This window comes from Ochotona princeps, chromosome 24, assembly GCF_030435755.1.
Source record: "Ochotona princeps isolate mOchPri1 chromosome 24, mOchPri1.hap1, whole genome shotgun sequence".
Taxonomy (NCBI): domain Eukaryota; kingdom Metazoa; phylum Chordata; class Mammalia; order Lagomorpha; family Ochotonidae; genus Ochotona; species Ochotona princeps.
The window spans coordinates 4,699,671-4,724,605 of NC_080855.1; the positions used below are offsets into that span (position 1 = coordinate 4,699,671).

The 24,935-nt window shown below is 52.4% G+C and overlaps 1 protein-coding gene across 1 annotated transcript in view; it reads left to right on the forward strand.

Moving 5' to 3' along the window:
* Positions 1–24,935, forward strand: part of RNF216 (ring finger protein 216) — a 105,389-nt gene that overhangs the window by 65,216 nt on the left and 15,238 nt on the right. The window contains exon 13 of the mRNA XM_004598114.3: positions 20,889–20,986. Within this exon, the coding sequence (XP_004598171.2) occupies positions 20,889–20,986 (98 nt within the window). The remainder of the gene's footprint in view (positions 1–20,888; positions 20,987–24,935) is intronic.

Sequence of the window (24,935 nt, forward strand, 5' to 3'; positions counted from 1 at the left end):
ACTTCTGTTTTGCACACCATGGAAGCCACACACAGCAGTGTATTCTAGAAACATAAGTAGGGTGTGGTGGGCTGGGGGCGGGATTATTTTACTAGACTGGGCCACTAGTTCAGTTTCTTCCACAGGACCATTCATACAGTTGTTTTGTTGTGATTTTGCTTTGTTTATAAGGAACAACACCCACAGGAAATAACACATCATAAATGAGGTTATACCCGTGTTCCCGGTCTCATTTTGGGCACCCCAGCTGGACCCACATCTGGTCACAAGCCCAGACTATAGTAGGGTGGGACCTAGAAGTGAAGCCCACTGGCTCTCCGATGAGCCGGGGGCCAGTTGTTGGACCTGGAACGCTCTTCCTCTTCCCTAGGACTGGGGCCCAGGTGGAAGCAGCTTTTTCTGGCTCAGCCATTCTGCCCAGCTCCGTGCGTGTGTCCCATCGCACCCTCCCCGGTTCGGGGGCTTGTGTTCTCAAAACCCCACAGATGCAGCGGACATGGGCAGGCAGGACTGTGGGCCCAAGAGACATGTGCAGCACAGACCTGGTAGGAGGCAGGGCGGTGGCTTGGCGCTGAGCACAGGCTGCTAGGAGCTCTGCTGTTCTGGCATACGGACTTTCCCAGATCCTGCTTGAACCTGGGTTTGGCAGCTGTGTTCAAGTTTGCATACCTTCTTAAGGTATCCAAATGGGGAGAGAAAGGAGTCTGGAATAAAAACAGGAGTCAGGGCCCAGAGCACTAGCCTAGTGGCTAAGGTCCTTGCCTTGCACGCGCCGGGATCCCATATGGGCGCCGGTTCTAATCCTGGCAGCCGCGCTTCCCATCCAGCTCCCTGCCTGTGCCCTGGGAAAGCAGCCGAGGATGGCCCTTGGGACCCTGCATCCACGTAAGAGACCTGGAAGAGGCTCTTGGCTCCTGGCTTCAGGTTGGTCCAGCTCTGGCCGTCGCAGCCACTTGGGGAGTGCATCAGAGGACGGAAGATCTGCCTCTCTGTATATCTGACTTTGCAATAAAAATAAATCTTAAAAAAAAAAATCTGGAGTAGAAGCGGTGCTCTAAGTTTCCGGCTCTGTGCTGTCCCTGCCACCTTCCTCTGTGGGCGTTGTCCAGGAAAGCCTCTTCCTGCGTGAGCCCAAGCTCCATGTTTGTGTCGGAGCCTGGTGTTTAGAGGAAGGAAGTGACGGTTCTGTAAGTGAGCGCTGTACCTGCTGAGCCATCACACTCAGCTCCCAAGTGAGCTGGCGCTGTTAACAATGCACACTGCCTGCAGGAGGGGCTCCTTGCTGCGGAGAGCACAGTGGTCCTGGGGTGTCCAGACGGAGGAAAGACCCACACTGCCGGTGTTTCCACATCCTACCTGGAGGGAGTGGAGAGGTGGACAGACACCATCTCAGGGCGCTTGTTAAGACACGGCAACCTTTTTGGTGCGTCACGATGCAGGCAGTGGGAGTACTCCCCTCCGGGGACCATCTGAGATCCGGCCACAGAACCTAGGGATGAGATGCTTCTGGCCTGGGACCGCTTGACCTGGTCCTAGGACTATGATCCAGACTCCTGTCCTCCCTTCCCCCTCCAGGCCCTGCTGCATGCTGGAGTGGGCACGCTCCGGGTGCTGTGCGCATCTGGCCTTTCAGGCTCCTCCTCCCCGCAGGTGGTCCCTGCCACCCACCCACAGCCTTCAGCTCTGCGCTGGCCAGGCTTTCACTTGTCCACACTTCTCTGTTTGCTCTCCTGCTGCCCTTTGCTGGGTGACATGTCTTCAGCCTGCAGTACTCGGCCAGATCCTCTCCTTTGTGTGGCCCTCCCTGCTCTTCCTGCTGCTCCTCCCTTGAGCGCCCAGGAGCCATAGGACCTGACTGTTTTTTATCTCCTCTCTGTGCCGACCAGTCCCTGAGGCAGAGACTATAGACATCCATTAGGTCATGGGTCCTGTGCAGGACTGGCCTGCATGGTTCCTGATGAAGTCAGGCTCCTAAAAAGAACTCTTCAAAGGAGGAGGGGTGAGGCCAGCCGCAGGGGCAGAAACAGCCTAGACGGCCCCCTGAGAGCATCAGCACACCTGTGCACTGTGTGATCTTCAGGCGAACCAGCCTTCACGCAGGCATATTGCTTCTGGGATGATAGCCCGTGGTCCACCTTGGCATTTTCAGAGCTGCCCTCAGGAAAAACAAGAATGAAAACAGGGCCCAGCACAATAGCCTAGCAGCTAAAGTCCACACCTAGAATGCTGGGATCCCATATGAGCACCAGTTCTACTCCTAGCAGCCCCACTTCAATCCAGCTCCCTGCTTGTGGCCTGGGAAAGCAGTCGAGGACAGCCCAAGCCTTGGGACGCAGCACCCGCGTGGGAGACCCAGAAGAAGCTCCAGGCTCCTGGTTTAGGGTTGGCTCCTCTCCAGCTATTACAGCCACTTCGGGAGTGAATCAGTAGATGGAAGATCTTCCTCTCTGTCTCTCCTCTCTGTATATCTGCCTTTCCAATAAAAATAAATAGATCTTAAAAGAAAAAGAATGAAAACAAAGATCCTGCGTCCAGCATGATGGCTCAAGTGGCTAGAAGTCCTCATGTTGCCCACACCAGGATCCCATATGGGTGCCAATTTATGTCTCAGCTGCTCCACTTCCCATCCAGCTCCCTGCTTGTGGCCTGGGAATGCAGCCGAGGACGGCCCAAAGCCTTGGGGCGCAGCACCCGCGTGGGAGACCTGGAAGAAACTTCTGGCTCCTGGCTCTGGTCAGCTGAGCTCCAGCCATTTTGTCCATTTGGGGAGTGAACCAGCAGATGAAGAGCTCTCTGTCTCTCCCTCTCTCTGTAGATCTGCCTTTCCAATTAAAATTTTTTAAAAAAATTTTTTTAGATTTATTTTTTTTTTAAAGATTTATTTATTTTATCACAAAGTCAGATATATAGAGAGGAGGAGAGACAGAGAGGAAGGTCTTCCGTCCGATGATTCACTCGCCAAGTGAGCTGCAACGGCCGGTGCGCACCAATCCAAAGCCGGGAACCTGGAGCTTCTTCCAGGTCTCCCATGCGGGTGCAGGGTCCCAAATCTTTGGGCCGTCCTCGACTGCTTTCCCAGGCCACAAGCAGGGAGCTGGATGGGAAGTGGAGCTGCCAGGATTAGAACTGGCACCCATATAAGATCCCGGGGCTTTCAAGGCAAGGACTTTAGCCACTAGGCCACGCCGGGCCCTAGATTTATTTATTTTTATTGCAAAGATATACAGAGAGGAAGATCTTCCGTCCAATGATTCACTCCCCAAGTAAGCACAACAGCTGGTGCTTTGCCGATCCCAAAGTCAGGAGCCAGGAACTTCCTCCAGGTCTCCCACATGGGTGCAGGGTCCCAAGGCTTTGAGCCATCCTCCACTGCTTTCCCAGGCCACAAGCAGGGAGCTGGAGGGGAAGCAGGGCCACCAGGATTAGAACCGGCGCCCATATGGGATCTCGACGCGTTCAAGGCGAGGACTTCAGCCGCTTGGCCATCATGCTGGGCCCTAAAATAAAATTTTTAAAAGAAGAAGAAAACAAAGCAAAACCAAAATCCTACACCAGCCCAGGTGGTAGTGGGAAACCAATCAGAAAGGGCCTTCTAGAGCAGTGCCTGGTGGTTCGGTTTCAGCAGAACTCCCCAGCTGAGCCATCCCCACTAAAAAGGCAGCAATGAGGCGGCTTCTACGACCAGCAAGTGCCCTGGTGAAACTGAGGCTCCAGGCCTGAGAACTTGGGCTGGGGGTTAGTGCTGGAAATAAGCTCGGGAGAACATGCGAGGAAGTCAACTGGTAGCATCCTGCCCTGCTACCGTACATTTCAGTCCAGGAATAAGGAACAAGAGAAAAGAAGCAAGTCACCTTGAGCACCCTCCCTGTTTCTTAGTGTCTCGGCACAGCAGCAGGGAGCCCCACAGCCCTGAGCCCGCACACCTCAGTGGTCGCAAGAGTGCACCCCGAGCTGCACCGTCCTTGCCCTGCTTCCCAGTGACAGCATTGGTGGGTTTGATAGGAGGTTTAGGTCTTGATCCGCCCCTGTGCCAACATTCCTGCCCGTGGACCATATCCAGTGCCTTGCTCTTGGCGTCAGATCGGTGAATGATCTTGACACACAGCAGCAACCTCGTAAGTGTTGAGTAAACCATGCTGACAGGAATGGATAATGCTTGTGTCAGCTTCCCTGTAATTGCTAAGAGCAGGAATTGCTCTAAGGAACCCAGCTTGTCTTTAAAAAAAAAAAAAAAAATCAAAGGATGGATGGAATTGAGACCTGTAAAACAGAGGTCAAGGCTCTCCAAGCTGGCTGTGTGCGGGCATCACTCAGAGGTTCTGCCCAAGAGCCATTCAGATGCATGGGTTCTGGGTGATGTCCCTCGTTCCAGGGGAAGCTAGGCCTGTTTGTGCTTTGAGTTACAAAGGTGCAGGCAACCCAGGGAGGTCCTGAGAGGAGCGTGAATTGTTTCCAGTGGGGTCCAGTGCAATAGCCTAGTTCCTAAAGTGCTAACCTTGCATGCACCTGGTTACAATATGTACGTCAGTTCCTATCCCGTCTGCTCCACTTCCCTTCTAGCTCCCTCCCTTTGACCTGGGAAGGTAGTCAAGGACAGCCCAAACCTTTGGGATCCTGCACCCATGTGGGAGACCTGGAAGAAGCTTATGGTTCCTGGCTTTGGATCAGCTTAGCTCTGGCCGTTGCAGCCACTTGGGGGGTCAGCCAGCAGACAGAACATCTTTTCTCTCTCTCTCCTTCTCTGAGTATATTTGCCTCTCCAATAAAAAATAAAATAAGTAAATCTGTAAAAAAACGCAGCATTCTTTATAGTCGTATACTCCACCCAGAGTCCCTTCTCAGACTGCTCCTAATCCATTCCTGGAGAGAACTGGTTTCCAACAGGCTACAGGATCTGTGGGGAGGTGGGAGTAGGAGTGTAAATGTCTGTGTCTGGGGATACATGTGAGTAGGGGTGAGTGGGGGAGGCATGTGAGTAGGGGTGTAAGTGGGGGGCGTGTGAGTAGGGGTGAGTGTGGAGGGGTGTGTGAGTAGGGGTGAGTGGAGGGGCGTGTGAGTAGGGGTGAGTGGAGGGCGTGTGAGTAGGGGATGTGTGAGTAGGGGTGTGAGTAGGGGTGTGAGTGGGGGATGTGTGAGTAGGGGTGAGTGTGGAGGGGCATGAGTGGGGGCGTGTGAGTAGGGGTGAGTGGAGGGGCATGTGAGTAGGGGATGTGTGAGTAGGGGCATGTGAGTAGGGCTGTGAGAGTCTGCCTCTGCTCTACCTTAGTTGCGCTCCTTTCATTCTTGCTCACCTCACAGTATGTCTTCAAAACTCTCAGGAAACTCTACACTGTGAAAATCTATGTAGATTTCAATTTAGTGCATCAAAATAAACTTTTAATTCTGTTTTCTGCACACTTGACATACCCGCTTACACATAGATTTCACGTGGAAGCAGGAGAAACCAGCCGTAAAGACCATCTGGCTTGTTGCCACTGCTCTGTCCGTGAAAAAACACAGGTGACGAGAGTGATGAGGTGTGGAGGGCACGTTCGACCACCTCTTGTGTTGAGGGACAGCCAGCTGATCGTCAGGCACCATGTCAGAGTTGGTCCTGAGAAGTGAGCTGTGAGCCTGCCCACAGCACTAACGAGCAACACAGCCATCTCACTCTGTGAAGGCTGGACCCCTCCACCTCATTGTGTTGCCTTTACCCCTTCTAGAAGGTTCTGGGCAGCGGCTGGGGACAGCAGGTGAACCACAAGACCAGAATTGGAAAGAAATCCACCAGGATGTTCCAGTTACCAGCCCAGAAAACATTGCTGTAAGAAAGAAAAGGAATTTCTGAAAAGTAACTTACTAGGTGTCATTTTTTTTTTTTAAGATTTATTTTATTTTTATTGCAGTCAGATATACAGAGAGGGAGAGAGACAGAAAGGAAGATCTTACGTCCGATGATTCACTCCCCAAGTGAGCGCAATGGCTGGAGCTGCAGCAATCCGAAGTCAGGAGCCTGGAGCTTCTCCTGCTTCTCCCACTCAGGTGCAGGGTCCCAAAGCTTTAGGCTGTCCTGGACTGCTTCCCCAGGCCACAAGCAGGGAGCTGGATGGGGAGCGGGGTGGCCAGGATTAGAATTGGCGCCCATATGGGATCCCGGTGCGTTCAGGGTGAGGACTTTAGCTAGGACTTTTTCTTCCGTGTCCACAAGGGAGGAGGGGGACAGGGCCACTCCTTGCTGTCAAAACATCAGCCCCCTGGGGTGGAGCTAGTCTTTTGATGGTAGCCGCAGAGACCCAGGTGTGGGGAGGAGTTTTCCAAGGGTGTTACTTGAGTGGTCTCCATTGCTCGCTCCGAGGCGTTGTCTGTTTAGTTGCTCCAGGGTTGAGAGATCTTCCCGAGGGCTAATGGTTGATAAAGTCCACCGTACTGCATCTGCACACGGACACTTGCTGCCAAAGCCTGGCTAGGAGAATTGTCCAACCTGTTCTGCTTTCCATCTGACAAGGCCGTTGACGTCCCTGCTGGCCTAGATGAGCTGGCTGTCATGTCCCCTGTGTGTATCTGAACACGTTTCCCACTGTACAGGGCAGCTGAGACAGTCCAGTCCCAATACATGTACTCCAAGGTGGGACTGTACATCCTGTGATTTTCCAAGTGGCCAGGATCTGAGTCCAGTGATCCAGTCATGGAGTCCCTCAAGAAATCTTGCCTGAAGCGACCTCAGACTTGACCAGTTTCCCAGCGTGGGGAACTGCTCTCGTGTCTGCCGTGTTGGTAGAAGCCCGGGCCTGCTGGGAAGGCAGCGTTGACCCCATCACAGCCACTCCTTTCAGACTTGTAACTGAAGATTCTGGTTTCAGGAAGCCATCAGAGAGGGGGAGAAACAGATCTTCCATCCTGTGGTTCACTTTCCAAATGGCTGCAATGGCCAGAGCTGGTCTAGTTCAAAGCTGGAAGTCAGGAGTGTCTTCAGGTCGCCCATGTGGGTGCAGGTGTCCAAGCACTTAGGGAACCCACTGCTTTCCTAGGCCATGATCAGGGAGTTGGATTAGGAGTGGAATAGCCAGGATTAGAACCAGTGCCCACTGGGATGCTGGTGCTGCAAGCTGAGGATTAGCGTGCTATGCCACGACACCAACCCCGAATTGGTAGTTTTATCTTAAATCAAATTTTTACCAGGTTTCACCGGAGTCATACAAGCAGCAGGAGAGAGATGGATATCCTGTTAAGCAGCCCAGGAACATGCCCAGATTGCTATCCCCAGCTCCTGCCAGTTTTCCCCCATTACACTGACATCTGACAGATGTTTCCTGATTCCTTTTCTCTGTGTCTAGAGCTCTTTCTCGCAGGCTCTAAGAGATAGAGGACAGACAGAGAAGGAGAAGGGCTAGCATCCTTTGGTTCGCTCCCAAATGGTCACAAGGGCCAGGGCTGGACCAGGCTGAAGCTAGGAGCCAGGCACTCTTTGGAGGTCTCCCACCTGGCCATCTTGCGCTGCCCTCCCTGGGTACATTGGCAGGGAGCCATATGGGATGCTGGTGTCACAGGCAGCTTAGCTGTGCTGGTCTCATCGGCTCTATGGCTCTAAATAGCTTCTTTCTGCCTGAGCTGCGCCCTGCTTGCCCAAGTCCCAGGCGTCTCAAATACACCTCCCCACGTTCACCACAGAAAGCAACATATAAACACTCCTGTGTTTTCTACAAGAATGCCTCTCTTCTCCTTGAACCCACGGCTGGTTACAACTGTGTTCCTGTTTTTACAAGGTGAGTTCCTGAAATCTGAGTGGAGTTATCATCAGGCTACAGTTCCCAACCTTCTGTGGTTGCTCTTGTATTCCTGTGGGGAAAACCAGGAAGGACTGATTCTGCTCATGGCCTCTTTGCCAGGCCTGCAGCTTCCTACCCAGTCCAGATCCTGAGTCTCTGTTGTCTTCCTTGCTAAGCCTTGGTTTCTTTGGTTTTCTGTTGATTTGACTATAATGCCTCTTAAAATCACACTGACAACTACTCACAAACCATGTGCGCTAACCACTTCCGATGAGCCTAATGGCAGGTGGGTACCCACTCTGAGACTGGGAAGGGCCTGTCTTCCCCTCTCTGCGAAAAAGCCTGTTGGTCAGAACTGATTGTGTCCTCGTGGGAGCAAGGCTTATCATCTCAGAATGAAGAACGTGCCCATATTGTTCTCTTCTGCCTTCACTGGAAACTGGTGTTAGAGAAGTGCTGTGCCTGGGCTAAAAGATGCGCCCTAGGAGCGTGTGGCCTGTGAGGTGAGGGGACTGACCTGCTGGTGTTCCTCCAGTCCTCATGCCAAGCAAGGCCATGCCAGCTCAGGGTTAGCCACAGGGATGCTTGGGAAGAATGTTTCCCTTCTGCCCCTCTCTCTTCATTCCTCTGAACTGATGGCACGAACTACTCTGGAGAACCTTTGAGGCCTCCAGAAATAGTTCATAGTTCCTGCTCACCTCAACGATGAGCCCTTGAATTGCCTTCAGGTCAGTCTGTTCTTATTTTGAACCTAGTTATGAAATGTTTCCTTATCTGGGTTTCTGATCCTCAACAGAGAGATGGGGCAGAAAAGCAAGTCCACAAGTCAGGCAGAAAAACAGCAGCTGGAGGCCCAGCACGGTACCCTAGTAGCTAAAATCCTTGCCTTGCACACACCAGGATCCCATAAGGGCGCCGGTTCTAATCCCAGAGGCCCTGCTTCTCATCCATTTCCCTGCTTGTGGCTTGGGAAAGCAGTCGAGGACGGCCCAAAGCCTTGGGACCCTGCACCCGCATGGGTGAAGAAGTTTCTGAATTCAGATCAGCTCATCTCCCCCTGTTCCAGCCACTTTGGGAGTGAATCAGCAGACAGAAGAACTTCCTCTCTGTTCCTCCTCTCTGTATATCTGCCTTCCCAATAAAAATAAATGTAAATCTTAAAAAAAAACAGCAAAGTGCTAATACTTTGATATTTAAAAGCAAGAAAGAAACAGCAGCTGTGAGGGGCTGCGTCAGTCGAGGGAGAGACACCGTCTGACTGGGTCAGACAGGTTCTCCCAAGACCCAGACACCTAAGAAATTCGAGGCAGGGACTGACTGCCCTGGGCCCATTGGATTCCCCAGGTTAAGCCCAGAGTGGTAGGTTGGTAACATCGTGACCAAAACTGAGTCGCCAGAAAGGAACTGAATTATGGAGCCCAAGTAGTCCATCATGTATGACTGAAAAAATGAAAAATCCTAATGCCTTTTTCAAGAATTTATTTTTATTGGAAAGGCACGGTTACAAAAAGAGGAGAGGTGGAGGGATCTTCCATCCACTGGTTCACTCCCCCAAATGGCCACATCTGGCAAAGCTGGGCCAGCCCAGAGCCAGGAGCATCATCTGGGTCTCCCACATGGGTTCAGAGACCAAGAACTTGGACCATCCTCTGTTGCTTTCCCGGGCACATTAGCAGGAAGCTGAATCAAAAGCTCCCAGAACAGTACTGCCACAGAGGACCTGCAAGTGAATCTGACTTCCTCCTCCCTCTGCTGTGGGTGGCCCTGAGAGGCCACCCACTCTGCCTCATCAGCCCTGTCAGCCTGGGCCGGCCAGGAGGCTCAGGTGGCCTCGTCCAAGCTGGCTTCCTGATGCCTGCGGCTTCCCCTCAGGGCTGTGACAGTGGAGGCCGAGCAGGGCCGTAATGTATTTGCCAACTACTATTGCATACCAAGATTCCTGGCTGGTGAGCCCGGGGGTAACCCAGGATCTGCCTGGGCTTGCCTCAGTCCTAAATGGAGCAATGTTTCTTCTTGACAGTTGGAGATGATCTGTTATTAGAGCTGTCCTGGCCTAGGCTGGCCTTGCTCCTACTCCTTACTGCCCGCACATTGTTCTTCATTAACACAGTCACCTCTGGGGTAATGGGAAGTAGGGCTAAGTCCCTGTCATGGGAAAGGACCCCTCTGATACTTTTGAAAAACACTTTGTGGTTTACTTTTTAACTTGTTTGTTGATTGAGGAGAGCGACAAGGAAAGACAGACAAGATCACCCTACCTTTGACTTACTCCTTAAATAGCCCCAAAAGCCAGGTGTTGGCCAGGCCAAAGCCAGGAGCCAAGACCTGCATCCTTGTCTCCTACAAAGGTGGCTGAGGCCCAACCACTTGGACCATCATCCGCTCCCTTCCCAGACCCAGTAAAGGAACTGGATTAGAATATAATAGCGTGCCCCACATGGTAGTCCAGTGGCTAAAGTCCTCGCCTTGAACACACCGTGATCCCATCTGGGTGCCAATTCTAATCCCTGCTGCCCCACTTCCCTTCCCATCCAGTTTCCTGCCTGTGGCCTGGGAAAGCGGTCGAGGATGGCCCAAAGCCTTGGGACCTTGCACCTGCATGGGAGACCCAGAGGAGGCTCCAGCCGTTATGGCTGTTTGAAGAGTGAGTCATCAGACAGAGGATCTTCCTCTGTCTCTGCTCCTCTCTCTATATCTGACTTTCCAATATAAATAAAGAAAGAAATAAAAACCTAAAAAAACAAAGTGGCCCCAGCCAACACTCTGCTATGATAGACCAGTATTATGATAGTTTACACCTGGAAAGTGCAAGATCTGGGGCTGGGAGTGAGCCTAGTAGGGAAATTGTGGGCAACCCTCCTGTGGGCTGGTGGGCATGGGAAACAAGGCTGGGGGTGGGCCTGGCTGGACAGGCAGTGGCACCTGCTAGCCTGAGTGTGGGCTCAGTACTGGGCGTGGTCAGGCTGAGCTAGACTCCAACCCCCATTGCTATGTATGATATGATCCCGAATGGGATGCCGGGTGGACTGGACCAGGCAGCTGCAGGCGCAGGAGCCAGGGCTGAGGGCTCACCTGTTGGGGGCGCTAGGAAGGGTTGCTTTGGTTAGGCTGCAGTTTCTGCTGTGTGCGTAGGGCTGAGTGTGTGGTAGGCAGGCATGGGCTGGGCCACAGCATCCATTGGTTTGTGTATGAGATGGAGCTGGGGACAGAACTGACCAGGCGACTGCAAACATACACTCTCTCCCCACTCTCCCCAGACACAGGAAGGGGAAAGGAGATTGCAAACACTTGCTCATCTGCTTTCCCCCATTCCTGTCCTCGCCACATGGGCATGCATCCTTCCCAGTGTGTAAACATCATCACAGATGCCACAGCAGCAGCCTTCCACGGCCTGGTTTTTGAATCAGTAAATGAATCCCAAGTTCCTAACTTCATCTGTAAGTAGAAATCACCATAAATTAATGCATACATGCTTGCCTGACTAAAATAAGATCTATGCAAGGCAAATACCTGACGCACAGAATGCACTCTGGGTCATTAGTTTCCAACCTCCAGTTATCCATCTCACAAAGCATTGAATCCGTGGTCACAGTAGTGCTGCTTCCACAGACTTGCAGTGTTCTGGGGGCCCCCCACGGCTGCAGTGAGCAAACGCCTTTTGTAGATGCTTAGTCACAGCCTGTGCTCTCCTGGCCTCTCTGTGCTGTGAGGACACGCTCCTGAGGCCCAGGCACACAAGCTGGCCTGCAGAGACAGCCCCTGGCCTGAGAGCTGTCCTTGAAAGGGGTACAGCGGAGGGGGGGTGTTTGTAGAACCTTGTCGGGCATGGCTTTAGCGTGTGTTTACTTGTAAGTGTGTTTAACAGCCGCTACCAGACAGGCATTCTTCAGCCGGAGCCTCCCCCTGGTCTGGAGCGCTTCCTCCCAGGCATCACAGGTGCTCCTTGAAGTTCTCTGACTACCCACTTCATAACATTCTTCCATTCTGAGTTTTTCTCTAAGCACTTGGAGTCATGTCTGTATTTTACTGAAAGTGTCGTATCTCCTGTCCTCCAGAGTGACTTCCAAGAAGGTAGGGGTTTGTTTGGATCACTTTAAAATGCCTACAACAGGACCCAGTGCAGTATCGTAGCGGCTAAAGTCCTCGCCTTGAACGCGCCAGGATCCCATATGGGCGCTGGTTCTAATCCTGGCAGCCTCACTCCCCATCCAGCTCCGTGCTTGTGGCCTGGGAAAGTAGTCGAGGACGACCCAAGGCCTGCACCCATGCAGCAGACCCAAAAGAGGCTCATGGCTCCTGGCTTCAGATTGGCTCAGCTCCGGCTGTTGCGCTCACTTGGGGAGTGAATCAGCAGACGGAAGATCTTCCTGTCTCTCCTCCTCTCTGTATATCTGACTTTGCAATAAAAATAAATAAATTTTTTTTTTAATTCCTAGTACAGGACTCAGAGCCTTGCGAAGAATTCAGTGTTTACCTTTGAATTTTTTTTTTAACTCCATATGTGTCCACATCCTGATTAAAGTCCCTATTAAGTAGGCATTGGAGAAAAACTGTCAGTATTATAACTGCTTTAAAGGAATTGACATTTCTGTTTGCAGTTATTCTGTTGAAGGTAAAATTGACCTTGCATTTATTCCAGAAAGGCTTTACTGTTACTTTTGCTCGGAAGCGCAGGCAGCGACGTCGCAGGGAGGCTCTTGGGGAGGCTGGGATGCCGAGCCAGCCGATTCTCAGGCAGGCCTCGGCTTACAGCATTCCACCCCTAGGGGGCAACACTGGCACAGGAACCAAGCTGGTCACCTAATCCTGAGGGATTTCCGGGCCAGAAGGGCTGGCCTTCCTGCTGCTCTCAGAATCTGCTCTGTGCACAGAAGCGACGGGGTCCATCCAGTGCACGTCACGGTGTTTTTAGTGTATACGTACACAAGAAAATCAGAAAATACTGAAGAACAATGTGAAGCCTTCAAGATGCGGGAGCGTGTGGGGCTTCCTCAGGGGTCCCAGAGCTGTTTCCTGGTTTAGAAATGAAAAGCTTCTTCCGCTGCTGTGCTTGGAGGAAACGAGAAAGGTCTCCTGAGTGGAGCAGTTTGCTTCGAGAGCTGCGGCGTCATCAGGAGCTGTGTGCTGTTCCCCTGGTCAGGTGGAAGCCCACTGAGCCAGGTGGGCCAGCTTTGTCCGGGGGTGTGGAGGGGCTGGTGGAGAATGCCGCAGCTGGCTGCAGTCAGTAGCTGACCTTCCACAGCCCCTGAGGGCCCCCCGAAGGAGGCCAGGCCGTTCCAGCAGCGGCACCAGATGGACCCCACCTCTTCAGTCCTGACCCGCCAGATGAAAGAACCCTGCGGGAGGGAATCCTGCACGCCATCAGTGAGTTACTGAAATGTGTGCAGCACTTTCCGGGCTGTGAGCAGTTGTTACCACGTGGCACTAGTGCCCTTGGGGGAGACAGAGCCCACATGCTCAAGGCTTAGACGGTAGTGGATTAACCTCACCCAGTGTCTTACATAACTTCAGCCCATGAAGCCCTGCCTTGCATTGTCATAAAGATGAAAACTCAGTAGCGAGGAAGGTAGTGTTCTTTTGGGAGAAGAGGTAGGCCTACTGAGGGCTCCTTGTGCCTTTCACCCCATATGCAATGCCTTTTTTTTTCTTTTTAAAGATTTATTCATTTTTATTACAAAGTCAGATGTACAGAGAGGAGAGACAGAGAGGAAGATCTTCCATCCGATGATTTACTCCCCAAGTGAGCCGCAACAGGCCGGTGCTGTGCCAATCCGAAGCCGGGAACCTGGAACCTCTTCTGGGTCTCCCACGCGGGTGCAGTGTCCCAATGCATTGGGCTGTCCTCAACTGCTTTCCCAGGCCACAAGCAGGGAGCTGCATGGGAAGTGGAGCTGCCGGGATATGAACCGGCGCCCAAATGGGATTCCGGCGAGTTCAAGGCGAGGACTTTAGCTGCTAGGCCATGCCACCAGGCCCTGTGCAATGCCTTTGTGACCGTGCAGAGGACCTGCGGCGTCTTTGCAGCCGTTGTCCCACTCAGCCCGTGGTGTGGGTCAGCCTGTGAGAGCACCAGCTTCCGCCCAGACTCCCCCCACCTACTGGAAATGAAAACTAACGAGTAGGCCCTGTCAGAGAAGGAACATTCTAGGTAGAATGCTATGTGGACGTTGAAGGAAGGGGTGGGTATGGACACTGGCAAGGGGCCAGTGATGCTAGCTGCAGGTGCCGGCTGGTATAAACGCCCCATGAGCTGGAGCTTTCTCTCGCCTGGGTGCTACTACACTGCCTTCAGGATCAAGCTGAATTGCCACCTCCGTGCCAGAGCTTCCCTGACAAACTTGTCATGTGGCTCCACTCCCTCTCAGGACTCAGCGTCGTCTTTAGGGTTACTTGTTTGTCGGCCCGCCGAGCCTCAACGTTGGCTCAAGGAGGACCAGGGCTCCCTCATATACTGCGATTACTTTGCTGAGATGAGGGCAGGGGAGGCGGGATAGGGCTCGGGGATGGTCCAAGGGGGCAAGGATGAGGCCAGCTGTTCTGATTCCATCCAGTGCAGAAATTGTTCCCTCCTCCGTTATCACTGGGAACCTGCTGTGACCCAGAGCGGCCTGGGGCCTGGTAGTCTCCAGCTGTGTCCTTGAAAATCTAACTAGTCACAGCCCTGGCCACTGCTGAGGAGTGTTTATGAGGAAGGGTCCTGGGCTGCCGAGGGAGTGACTGAGTTGTTGTGACTTGGGGCTGGCAGGGAAAGCTCACAGGGAGCCAGGCTGTTTCTGCGGAGAATAGAAATCTAAAAATATACTTCCTTCTGCTGCTGCGCCAGACAGGCCACTGGCTAGAGGTGGCAGGAGCAGCTCCTTCCTCGCACGTGTCCGATTCCTGTCATTATGCTCCATCCTGCCTCTTCCCCGGCCTTTCCCGGCTCTGCAGGTGGCGCAGGGAAGCCGGGTGCTCACAGCTGCAGGGGCCGGCACGCCTCTCGCCTCAGACCCTGGCACTTGCTTCCACGCCGCCACGCCATTGTCCCTCTGTGGTCGCCTACACAATATGCCATTGTAACCTCCTGCTTGTCCCATAGCCTCATGCCCTTGGCTTCTCAGTAAACAATGACCTGTTCTTGTGAGTGAGTCCCAGCAGTGGGAACGGTTGCATGCACGGGAAGGCGGTGCGCAGAGCAGCCTTGACCGAGGGAGCTGGACTGTTGGACCCTCATTCACCTAAGAACGCACTAGGGTGATGGTCCAGCACTTTCTCAGTGTTGTGAAATGTGTATGCCATACAGCTTGGGTCGTCCAGGCCTGGCAACTGTCATTTCTATCTCAGAAAAGCATACAGCAACCCTGGGCGGGGCGGCAGGAAGAAGAAGGGACCCTCTATGAGGGCGCTGCCACACACAGTGCAGCAGTGGGAGACTCACCGTAAAAGCCAAAACAATAAATGGCCAACTTTAAAATCAAAGTAATGAGAAGCTTCCTTCATAAAACATGGTCTTTTTTTTTTTCTGGACAGAAAGAGGCAGCTGTGTTGCCATTTTTCCTGCCACATACCAGCCGGGCTCACCCCTGCCAGGCTCTGTTGGCATGGCTGGTTCAGTTGGAAAGTAGGAAGCTGGTGGTGGCCTTATTTCTGGAGGACTTCGAGGAGGTCTAACCGAGAAATCCGATCCCAATTCGAGGACTTGGTCTCTGGAACCCCATTTACCTGTGCCTTGTCTGCGGGCCAGTAAACCCCCTTCTTTCCAGCCACCAGCAGCCACAGTGGTCTTTGGAAATGGCAGGTCAGACTGTCCCACTCTGCACCCTTCAAACACCTGCTGAGGTCTCCCTGGGGCCCAGCTTCCTGCTTGGCATGGTCCCTCAGCTCTGCTCTCCCACCCAGGGCTTCAGACACTCCTTGGCTTCTGCACCGCTCCCCCGCCCCCAGGTCTTCTACCTGCTTGCTGCACTGCTGGCTCCTGTTCACCTGGCCATACCTCCTCTCCAGCCTCCGTGAAGTCTGTTGCTGCACACTCACAGAACAGAGTTCTGCCTTGGAGATGCCCCGCCATGGTGGTAACTTCAGGTTCTGTTTGCACAACATCTGTGTTCTTCACTAGAATGTGAGTTGGAGTCCGAAGGGCTTATTGCTGCAAACCCAGCATCTCTCACAAGAGATTGTAGAAGGAACAGGTACAAGTATGGAAGTAGCAGATGTGGGGAGGGCAGACGGGATAAGTGAACTCATTCGGAATTAAACCAAGTCTGCCTGTTCCCCTCTCAGAACTGCTCAGCATCCTGGCTGCGTTGGTGCTTCCGCCAGCCTCACTGGTGTCCCCAGGCAGACACCACAACTCCTCCTGCTCGACTCCTCTCACACTCACCTCTTCATAGACTCTTTTACTTGTCTCCCTCAAGTTGTATTTGCAAGGCAGAAGGAAAGAGGCCTCACTCGCTGCCTCCCAGAGTGCACTTCAGCAGGAAGGTGGGGCAGAAGCAAAGCCCTCCAGGGCTCAGCCTGTCCTGTGTAGCCCCACCTCCACCCCTCACTTGGTTACCTGTTGGCCTGCTCCTGCTCTCAGCCTGTCCGAGCCAACAAGGTTTTTCTGACAGGCAGGACTGGCCCTTCACTGTCTGTGACCTTTCTGCAACTTTGCGGTGTTGAAAACAGACTCGGAACCTTTGGCCTGCTCATTGATCGTAGAGCTTGGGTGTAGAGCTGTGAGTTTGTATAACTTACAGCGTGTGCTGCTGCTGCTGACACAAGCGCAAAGCAAACAGAGCATTTTAAAGAACGGGGTGATGGAAACCAAACCTTAAAACAATTGTGTTTAGCGTGAAGGCCTTTTGTAATCAACAAAATGCTAATCTGTTGAGTACATGTCACTGGTGAAGCCTTCAGTGTGAAGGCGTCCATGTTAGCTGCCGAGTTTGGTGACCAGCACAGCAGGGAAAGGCACTTCAGAAGCAGACAGGGATCAGGCGGGAGAAATGCCTCATGATTTGTGTGGGTGTTTGTCTCCTTCCAGCCTTTGAAGGACCGGCCCTTGGGCCCACTCCCCATGTGACCCACTGCCCTCAGCGCCCCTGCTTTTGCTTTGCTTGGACCTGTGACCCCTTAGAACACGAACGCCTTGAGGGCCAGCTGAGCAAGGAGACTTAGGAGAGCTGGTCATGGTTAGATTCCCTCCGTGAGTTGAGCAAGCACCCCAGACTGCTCCAGGCATGTGACATCTGTCGCGTTATCTGTTTTCAGCATCTTAAATCAATGTCTCCCTGCCTGCTGTCCACCTGTCATCTTCACCTGGAAGTGGCCTGGATCAGTGACTGACAACCAGAACCCATAGGTGGCTGGTAGGCCAACAACCCTGTGGTTCCTGCAATTTGCAGGTGCCTGGACTTCATCTCTTAGCTTGGCTTAGCTTAGCTTGGCAACTAAGGGGGGGTTGATGTTCTCACCGTCCTCAGAGAGGACAAAGCATGGAACTGGGCCTTCCAGTTAAATTTGGGTCAACCACATCCTGGTGACTGGTCAGCAGTCCTCCTCCCTCCCCTGCGCAGTTGGAGGTTTCACCAGAGGCAGTGAGGGAGTATTTATTTATTTATTTACTTATTTTTAGGGAGTATTTTTATTAGGAAGGCAGAGTTAAAGAGAGAGTGAGAGAGAGGGAGAAAGATCTTCCATCTGCTGGTTCATGCCCCAGTTAACTGCAAAGGTTGGAGCTGAACCAGGAGCTTCTTCTGGGTCTCTCACATGGCTACAGGGGACTGAGGACTTGAGCCACAAGCAGTGAACTGGAGCCGAAACAGCGTAGCCAGGACTAGGACCAGCGCCTATACGGGATGCTGCTGCTCAGGTAGAGGATTGTTCTGTTGAGCCCCCGCACTGGCCCCGAGGGAGTTGCTTCTGAACCAAGGCCAGATGAGTGATGTCTCAAGTGTGGGCGCCAGCAGCATCATTGCCTGGGATGGCAGAGATTGAGGGGCAAGCTCTTTCTGTCACTTGGATGGCTAGTGGACAGGCCAAAACCTGACCAGCAGGCTGCCTGGTATACTGAGCTGGCCAGGAGGACCAGTGTGTGCTCTCCTCACTGCCCTCACTGCTCCTGCCTGTGGAAGACACACAAGGTGATGGGGAGCTGTGGCCCCCTTGGGTTGGATAGGCAGGATGTCCTGTCCTTCGTGTCCTGGAAGTACTAATGCCCTGCCAGAGAGGGTGATGGCACTTCACTGAAACAGACACATTGCAAACTTGGCAGCCTGCAGGGCCTGGACACAGAGCCTGGACGCTGCCCTCCCCACCCCGCTGTTTGCTTGCCTTACCTTTTAATTGTGGTTTCATTGTCTGTTATCTAATGTTCCTGTTGCTCTCACGGTGCCGTTCAGGTGGCCTGGGCGTTAGCCCTGTGACATCGCAGTGGCTGGACTTCCTGGAGGCCCTTAGGGTCGAGGGCTCTGCTTGGCCAGGCGGCCCCCACCCCCAGTGCTAAAACATGACCTAACACTGTGCATTGTGTGGGGACGGCTGTTCCTGCCTCCTGGCGGGTGGCTGGCTGAGCGCTGTTGTGAAGTTAGGTTCCAAATACCAGCCATCTATTCTCCAGCTGTTGTTTATCCACCAGATTCCTGGAATAGTCGGGCGCCAAGGCTTTTTTTTTTTAATGAGCTTTGTGCTGCTGAGCATTTTGGGGGATAATAATTAAACACTCCTTAGGGCTGGAGTCGTCCTGTGCATAAAGCCACCAGCTGCCATGCTAGCATGCTATGTGGGTGCCAGTGCACGTGCTGGGTGCTCCACTTCCAATCCAGTTCCCTTCCGATGGCCTGGGGAAAGCAAAGGAGGATGGCCCAAGTGTTTGGGTGCCCGCCGACCTTGTGGGAGTCCTGAATGAAGCTCCTGGCTGGCTTCGGTGAGGCCCATGGCTGTTGACAGCCATGTGGAGAGTGTGAATAATCAGTGGAGGCTCTCTCTTCTCTCCCTTTCTTTATGTAACTGACTTTCAGAGAAACACACCTCAGGTAACAGTAATAATAACTGTACGGATCTTGATTACCTGAGTGGGGTGCTGTTCATAAGTCCAAGAATGGCACGGGGGCAGTGTGTGTTTGTTTTAAAACTCATTTTATTAGAAAGGCACATTAGATTTACAGAGAGAAGAGACAGAAAGATCTTCCATCCACTGGTTCACTCCGCAAATGGACCCAACAGCTGGAGCTGAGCCAATCCAAAGCCAGGAGCCTCTTCCGAGTCTCCCTCGTGGGTGCAGGGCTCCAAATATTTGGGCTGTCTTCCACTGCTTTCCCAAGCCACAAGCAGGGAGCTGGAGTGGGGCAGCCAGGACATGAACTGGCGCCCATATGGGATCCTGATGCTTGCAAAGTAAGAATTTACTAGCAAGCCATGGTGCCAGAGCTGAACCAGTGGTCTTAAGCATTGCTCTCCGTCAACTCATCAGCACCCTCGGCCTCGCTCCCTAGAGCCTTTGGGTAACATCCCCCTTAGGGTCGTCCAGGTTCTCAGCTCTCGGGAGGTGTTGCTGGTTTTATTAGGTAGTTCAGGGGGCCTGCAGTGAAGTCTCACCCCTGCCAACCTGTCACATCACCAGGTCCTTGGGGATCCTTTTTGGCACCTTTCATCTAGACTGCCTGCCCCACCCGTGCCTTTCTGTGCCAGAGCAGTCGCACGTGCACCCTTGTGCTGCTCACTCCCAGTGGGGTCAGCAGTGCAGGTGTTCTGAGGACTGGGTGAAGATGCAATCGGTACACCTCTTACAGTCTCTTACCTGACTGTCTCAGTGCTTGACAGCTGTCTTCAACTCCTCAGGGTGCCCATTGGCCCCTGTGTCATCACCACCCAGATTACAGTGGGGATTTTCACATCTGGCCCTCTGTGCCCAAAACCCCACTGTTGTCACTGTGGTCTGCAGTGGCCTAAACCAGAGACCCTGTCTGTTCACTTGCAGACCAGGCCATCTGTCACCAGCAGGCCAACCTTGCTTCCCTCAGTTTCTGATCAGCCACCTTCCCCACATCTTCATCTGCCTCCAGCTGGGCCTTCTCATCCCTCCGCCGGTTGGTTTCCCAGTGCCTCCACTGTCTTTGCTTGTCTTGCACTGTTTCCCACCCAGAGGGATCTGTCAGAACCCCAGACCCGATCGTGTTATTGCTGTGCCAGGCGCCCTTTGTTGACTTCCTAGCGCTCTGAGGATAAAGATCGACCTGGTAGTTTCACACTGCGGGCGGTGCGGACCAGCCCCTGCAGGCCTGGCCGGCCTGTTTTCTCCGTCTGCAATCAGGCTGCAGGAACCAGGCTTGCCCAGCTTTGTCTGCCAGAGCCTTCCCCTGCTGCTTTTCCACTCCCCGGCCCAGCTGGTTATCTCTGACTCATCTTTCGGATTCTGGGCTACACTTCCTCAAGCCCTCCCCAGACTAGGTCAGGTCCCAGTTAAAGCTCACAACTCCCTTTTCCACATTGTAGTCATGAAGGTTGTGACTTCCGGGACATTTGATCGTTCAATTGGTGTTTGTTTCAGTTCTTGTTATTGGTTTGGGATAGTTTCTGGTTCATAGGAAAAAATCTTGTAAACTATGAAGGCTGCTAATAGAACGTAACTTTTAAGCAATTGCATGTTGAATTGAAGTCATCCTTTGATGTAGGGTCTGTGTGCTTATGAATGATTGGTGACTCAGGGACCCTGGGGGATCCTAAACCGGACTGTTGTTGCATTTGGGGGCAGTGTCTGGGTCCGAGCACTCAAAGGGTAGAGGGCCTGCAGGAGGTTGGTAAGATCCAGACAGACTCCATCCCCAGGTGGTTCACAGGGCTGCATTTATTTTTTTCCACAGTGCTATTTATTTGTTACTATTTTGTGTGTGTGTGGTTCACAGTGCTTTATTATTTAAAGCCCTTGTGTCAGCCTCTATGTACTGTTTTGATTTTTGGTTTTTGTTTTTGCAAGTAGCTAATAGTGTTTTAGAAGCATATTCTATCAGGATGGCAGCAACTCGTCCTTTTAATCTAAGAAAGAAAACCAAGCCTGTGTTTTCTCCTAACACTTCCCTCCTCTCTAGGGACACCTGCGAACAGGGTGGGGTCCTCCAGAAGGCCAGCAGCTCGGCTCATGCTCCCCACTGACCAGGAACTCTCTCTGTCTGTGCTTTATCCCAGGAAACTTGTAGAAACTGCCAAGGGCTCTGGAAAGAACACAACGGCCTCACCTGTGAAGAGCTGGCCGAGAAGGATGACATCAAGTACAGGACATCTATGTAAGTGCTGGGCCTCGGAGTGTGCCATGGAGGGGGCAAGCTCCAACTGCCCGCCTGGCGCCTGGCCACAAAGCTACTTCAGTAACTTTATATGGCTGGCAGGTAGAAATTGGAAAAATGTTGGTCCCCTGCTTCCTGTGCCGAGGTAAAGCAGCAAGTAGCACAGTTGGTTTAGATGAGAGTACACAGATATCCCATGTGTCTGTGTCTTAGTAAGATTTTACAAAGAGAGGGAGAGATAGAGAAATCTTCCATCTGCTCGTTTGCTCCCTAGGAGGCCACCAGAACTGGAGCTAAGTCAGCCCAAAGCCAGGAACTCTTCCAGGTGTCCCACTGGGATGCCCAGCAAGTTGGGCCGTCCTCCACTGCTTTCCCAGGCCACAAGCAGGGAGCTTGACAGGAAGTGGAGCAGCCAGGCCAGCTGTCCACATGGGATGCTGGTGCAGAAGGTGGAACACTAGCTTGTCGAGTCATAGCATCCGCTCCTTAAAGTCTAGAGTTTTCAGGCTCACTGCTTTGTCATTCCGCAAGCTCAGGATTCTGCTCTCTCTGTATGTGTGTGTGTCTACATTGTGGTTACATTTACCCTAAGTTGGAAAGACGTTTTTCCTTAAGTTTTGAGGATTTTCTTTTTAACTTCATTTTGAAAGCAGAGTGACAGAGACTAGGGGAGGGAGCAAGAAAGAGTTTCCATCCACTGGTTTGCTTCTCAGATGATCACGGTGGCCCTTACTGGCCAGGCTGAAACCAGGACCCTGGAAAATTATCCAGGTCTCCCATGTGTATGAACCAAGTACCTAAGCCATCTTCCACATTAGCAGAGAGCTGGATCACGAATGGAGTAACCAGGACTTAAAGTGGCCCGCAGGCGACACCAGTGTCACTGCCACGGCTTAACGTCATCACAGTGTCATAATCAGTGTCGCAGTGCTGGCCCTCCCTCTTCCACCCCTCTCTCTCTTTAATTTATTTTCTGGGACTGGCGCCGTGGCCTAGCGGCTGAAGTCCTCGCCTTGCACGTGCCGGGATCCCATATGAGCGCCGGTTCTAATCTCGGCAGCCCTGCTTCCCATCCAGCTCCCTGCTTGTGGCCTGGGAAAGCAGTCGAGGACGGCCCAAAGCCTTGGGACCCTGCACCCGTGTGGGAGACCCGGAGAGGCTCCTGGCTTCAGATCAGCGCAACTCAAGCCGTTGCAGCCATTTGGGGAGTGAATCAGCGGACAGAAGATCTCCCTCTCTGCCTCTTCTCCTCTCTATATATCTGACTTTGCAATAAAGATAAATCTTTAAAAGAAAAGATTTATTTATTTCATCGGAAAGGCAGCTCAGATTTATGGAGAGAAGGAGACAGAGAGAGAGAGGAAGATCCTCCATCTACTGATTGATTCACTCCCCAAATGGCAGCAATGGCCAGAGCTGAACCGATCTAAAGCCAGGAGCTTCTTCTGGTCTTCCACACAGGTGCAGGGTAAAGGCTTTGGGCCGTCCTTTCCCAGACCATGAGCAGGGAGCTGGATGGGAAGTGGAGCAGCCAGGACATGAATCGACGCCCATACAGGATCCTGGTACTTGCAAGGTGAGAATTTAGCCACTGAGCCATCATACCAGATCCTTTTGTAAGCTTGTAAGTGATAGAAAAATGTCATGTATCCTTCTTCTACCCCACTGGTCTTAAGTTCTAGAGGCCCTGCCTGACTCCAAAACAGATACCATCTATAGCCTTTTGTTGGTGCCTTCAAGTCCTGTTACTGAAAATGACGTACAGGTGGCAAGTAATGGCAGTTAGCTAGCAGTCACCGAGTCTCCATTGCCCTCGTGTGACTAAGGAGGTGCCTGGGAGCAGAGCAGTAGATGCCGTAGCGAGGATTAAAACCCAGACTGATGGCTCCTTTCTGCCTGTGCTACAGAGGGAGAATAACGGCGTCTAAAATGTGCACCCCCTAGTTCCAGAACCTGTGAATGTTATGCTGCCTAACGAAGCAGTTGTCCTGGTATGTGTGGGGTCATTGTAGACCTGGGAACGGACCCGTCAGACCCCGTCTGATGATATGAGTCCTCCAAGCACAGAGCCCCTCCCAGCTGTGAGGGTGCGGTGATGGAGGAAGGACTTCATCTCCAGTGGCTGGCTCTGCGGCAGCCTGGAGCATGAACACCTCTCAGGCTGTAGCCACCGAGAACATGGGCCCTCAGGCGTGCAGCCTTCAGGGGCTGAATCCTGCAGACAACCCAGAGGAGCAGTAGCAGATTGTCCTACCCCACCCCAGGAGCTCAGCTCATAGGCAGGCAGGTGCAGCACTTCAGGACTCCGCAGCAGTCATAAGATTTGTCTCCGGAGAGAAGGTTCATGGTGCCTCTCCGGTCAGCTCCTGCCATGGCCTGCACTCAGCATCTGGTGTGCCGTGGACACTTGCCTTAACCTTGGACCTTTATACTGGCAGCTTGTCCATCACCAATGGATGACTCGGAGCAGGACCTCCAGATGTGACACGTGTTGATTTCAGATTCCCAAAAAGGCCCTCTTAGTTTTTGGGCAGCTTCCTTGGTGGCAGGGGATGCAAGCCTGGAGCAACATGAGCTTCGCTGCTACGCACTGCTGACCACCAGCACATCCTAGGCATGACATGCTTCTATAGTTGAAGGACTTACCTCCCTTCTGGCGTTCACGGCCCCCGTTGATACCTGGAGCACCCAGTTAGCTGTTCCCTACGCTGTAGCTGCTAGGCATGGGAGTAGCAGACCAGTGTGTTCTCATGAGAGGTAACAGTTGTTCCAGGTCCTTGTCAACTGCTGGTGTTCTCTGCCTTCTGAACAGAAAATAGAAAGTGTGTTCCAGAATAGTAGCTGTTTTCCTGCTGCCATGGACTGTGTGTATTAGCTCTAGTAAGAAACAGTTTCTGGAATGACTGTAGTTCATTGTTACCTGCTTCAGCTTCTGATAACATCCTCGTAGCCCAAGCGTTCTCTGAAAGGCTAGACAAAAAGGAGTTATTGCTTCAACCTCTCCCCTCCACTGGTTCATACCCCACATGCCTGCAACAGCCGGGAGCCAGGATTGAGTCTGAGTCTCTGGGTGACAAGGCCCCAGCCATTTAGCCATCCTTCCCCTGCGGCTTGCCAGGTCGCACCTTTGCAGAGCGCTGGAAAGGGGGCGGAGCCAGGACTCCAACTGGGATATGATATCTGAGCCACAGCGCTGAATTCCCACAGGAATCTGCTGTGTTTTTCTTTTTCTTTTTTTTTTTTTAAAGATTTATTTTATTTTTATTACAAAGTCAGATACACTGAGAGGAGGAGAGATAGAGAGGAAGTGGAGCCGCAGGGATTAGAACCAGCGGCCATATGGGATCAAGGCGAGGACCTTAACCACTAGGCCACGCCGCCGAGTCCTGCTGTGTTTTTCCAAGAGGGGTTATTCCAAGGCCCTTTCTTGGCTTCTGCCACAAATACTCCTTTATCCGTAGATTCCTGCCAGTTTCCAAGTGTCAGGAAAACTTGTAGAGGACAAACAGGGTTTTCTTTTTTTTTTTTTTAATCACTTTTTTATCTTCATTATAATTTTATTTTGATAATCTTTACATAGCTGATTAGGGCACAAAGGGTCAAGGGCTACATGAAAGTGGGTAAGACCATTGTTTCCACATTATTATTTTTTTCAAACAGGGATTTCTTTTTTTTTTTTTTTTTTTTTTTTTTTAAGGTTTATTTATTTTATTACAAAGTCAGATATACAGAGAGGAGGAGAGACAGAGAGGAAGATCTTCCGTCTGGTGATTTACTCCCCAAGTGAATGTAAAGGCCGGTGCTGCGCCGATCCAAAGCCGGGAACCTGGAACCTCTTCCAGGTCTCCCACGCGGTGCAGGGTCCCAAAGCCTTGGGCCATCCTCGACTGCTTTCCCAGGCCACAAGCAGGGAGCTGGATGGGAAGTGGAGCTGCCGGGATTAGAACCA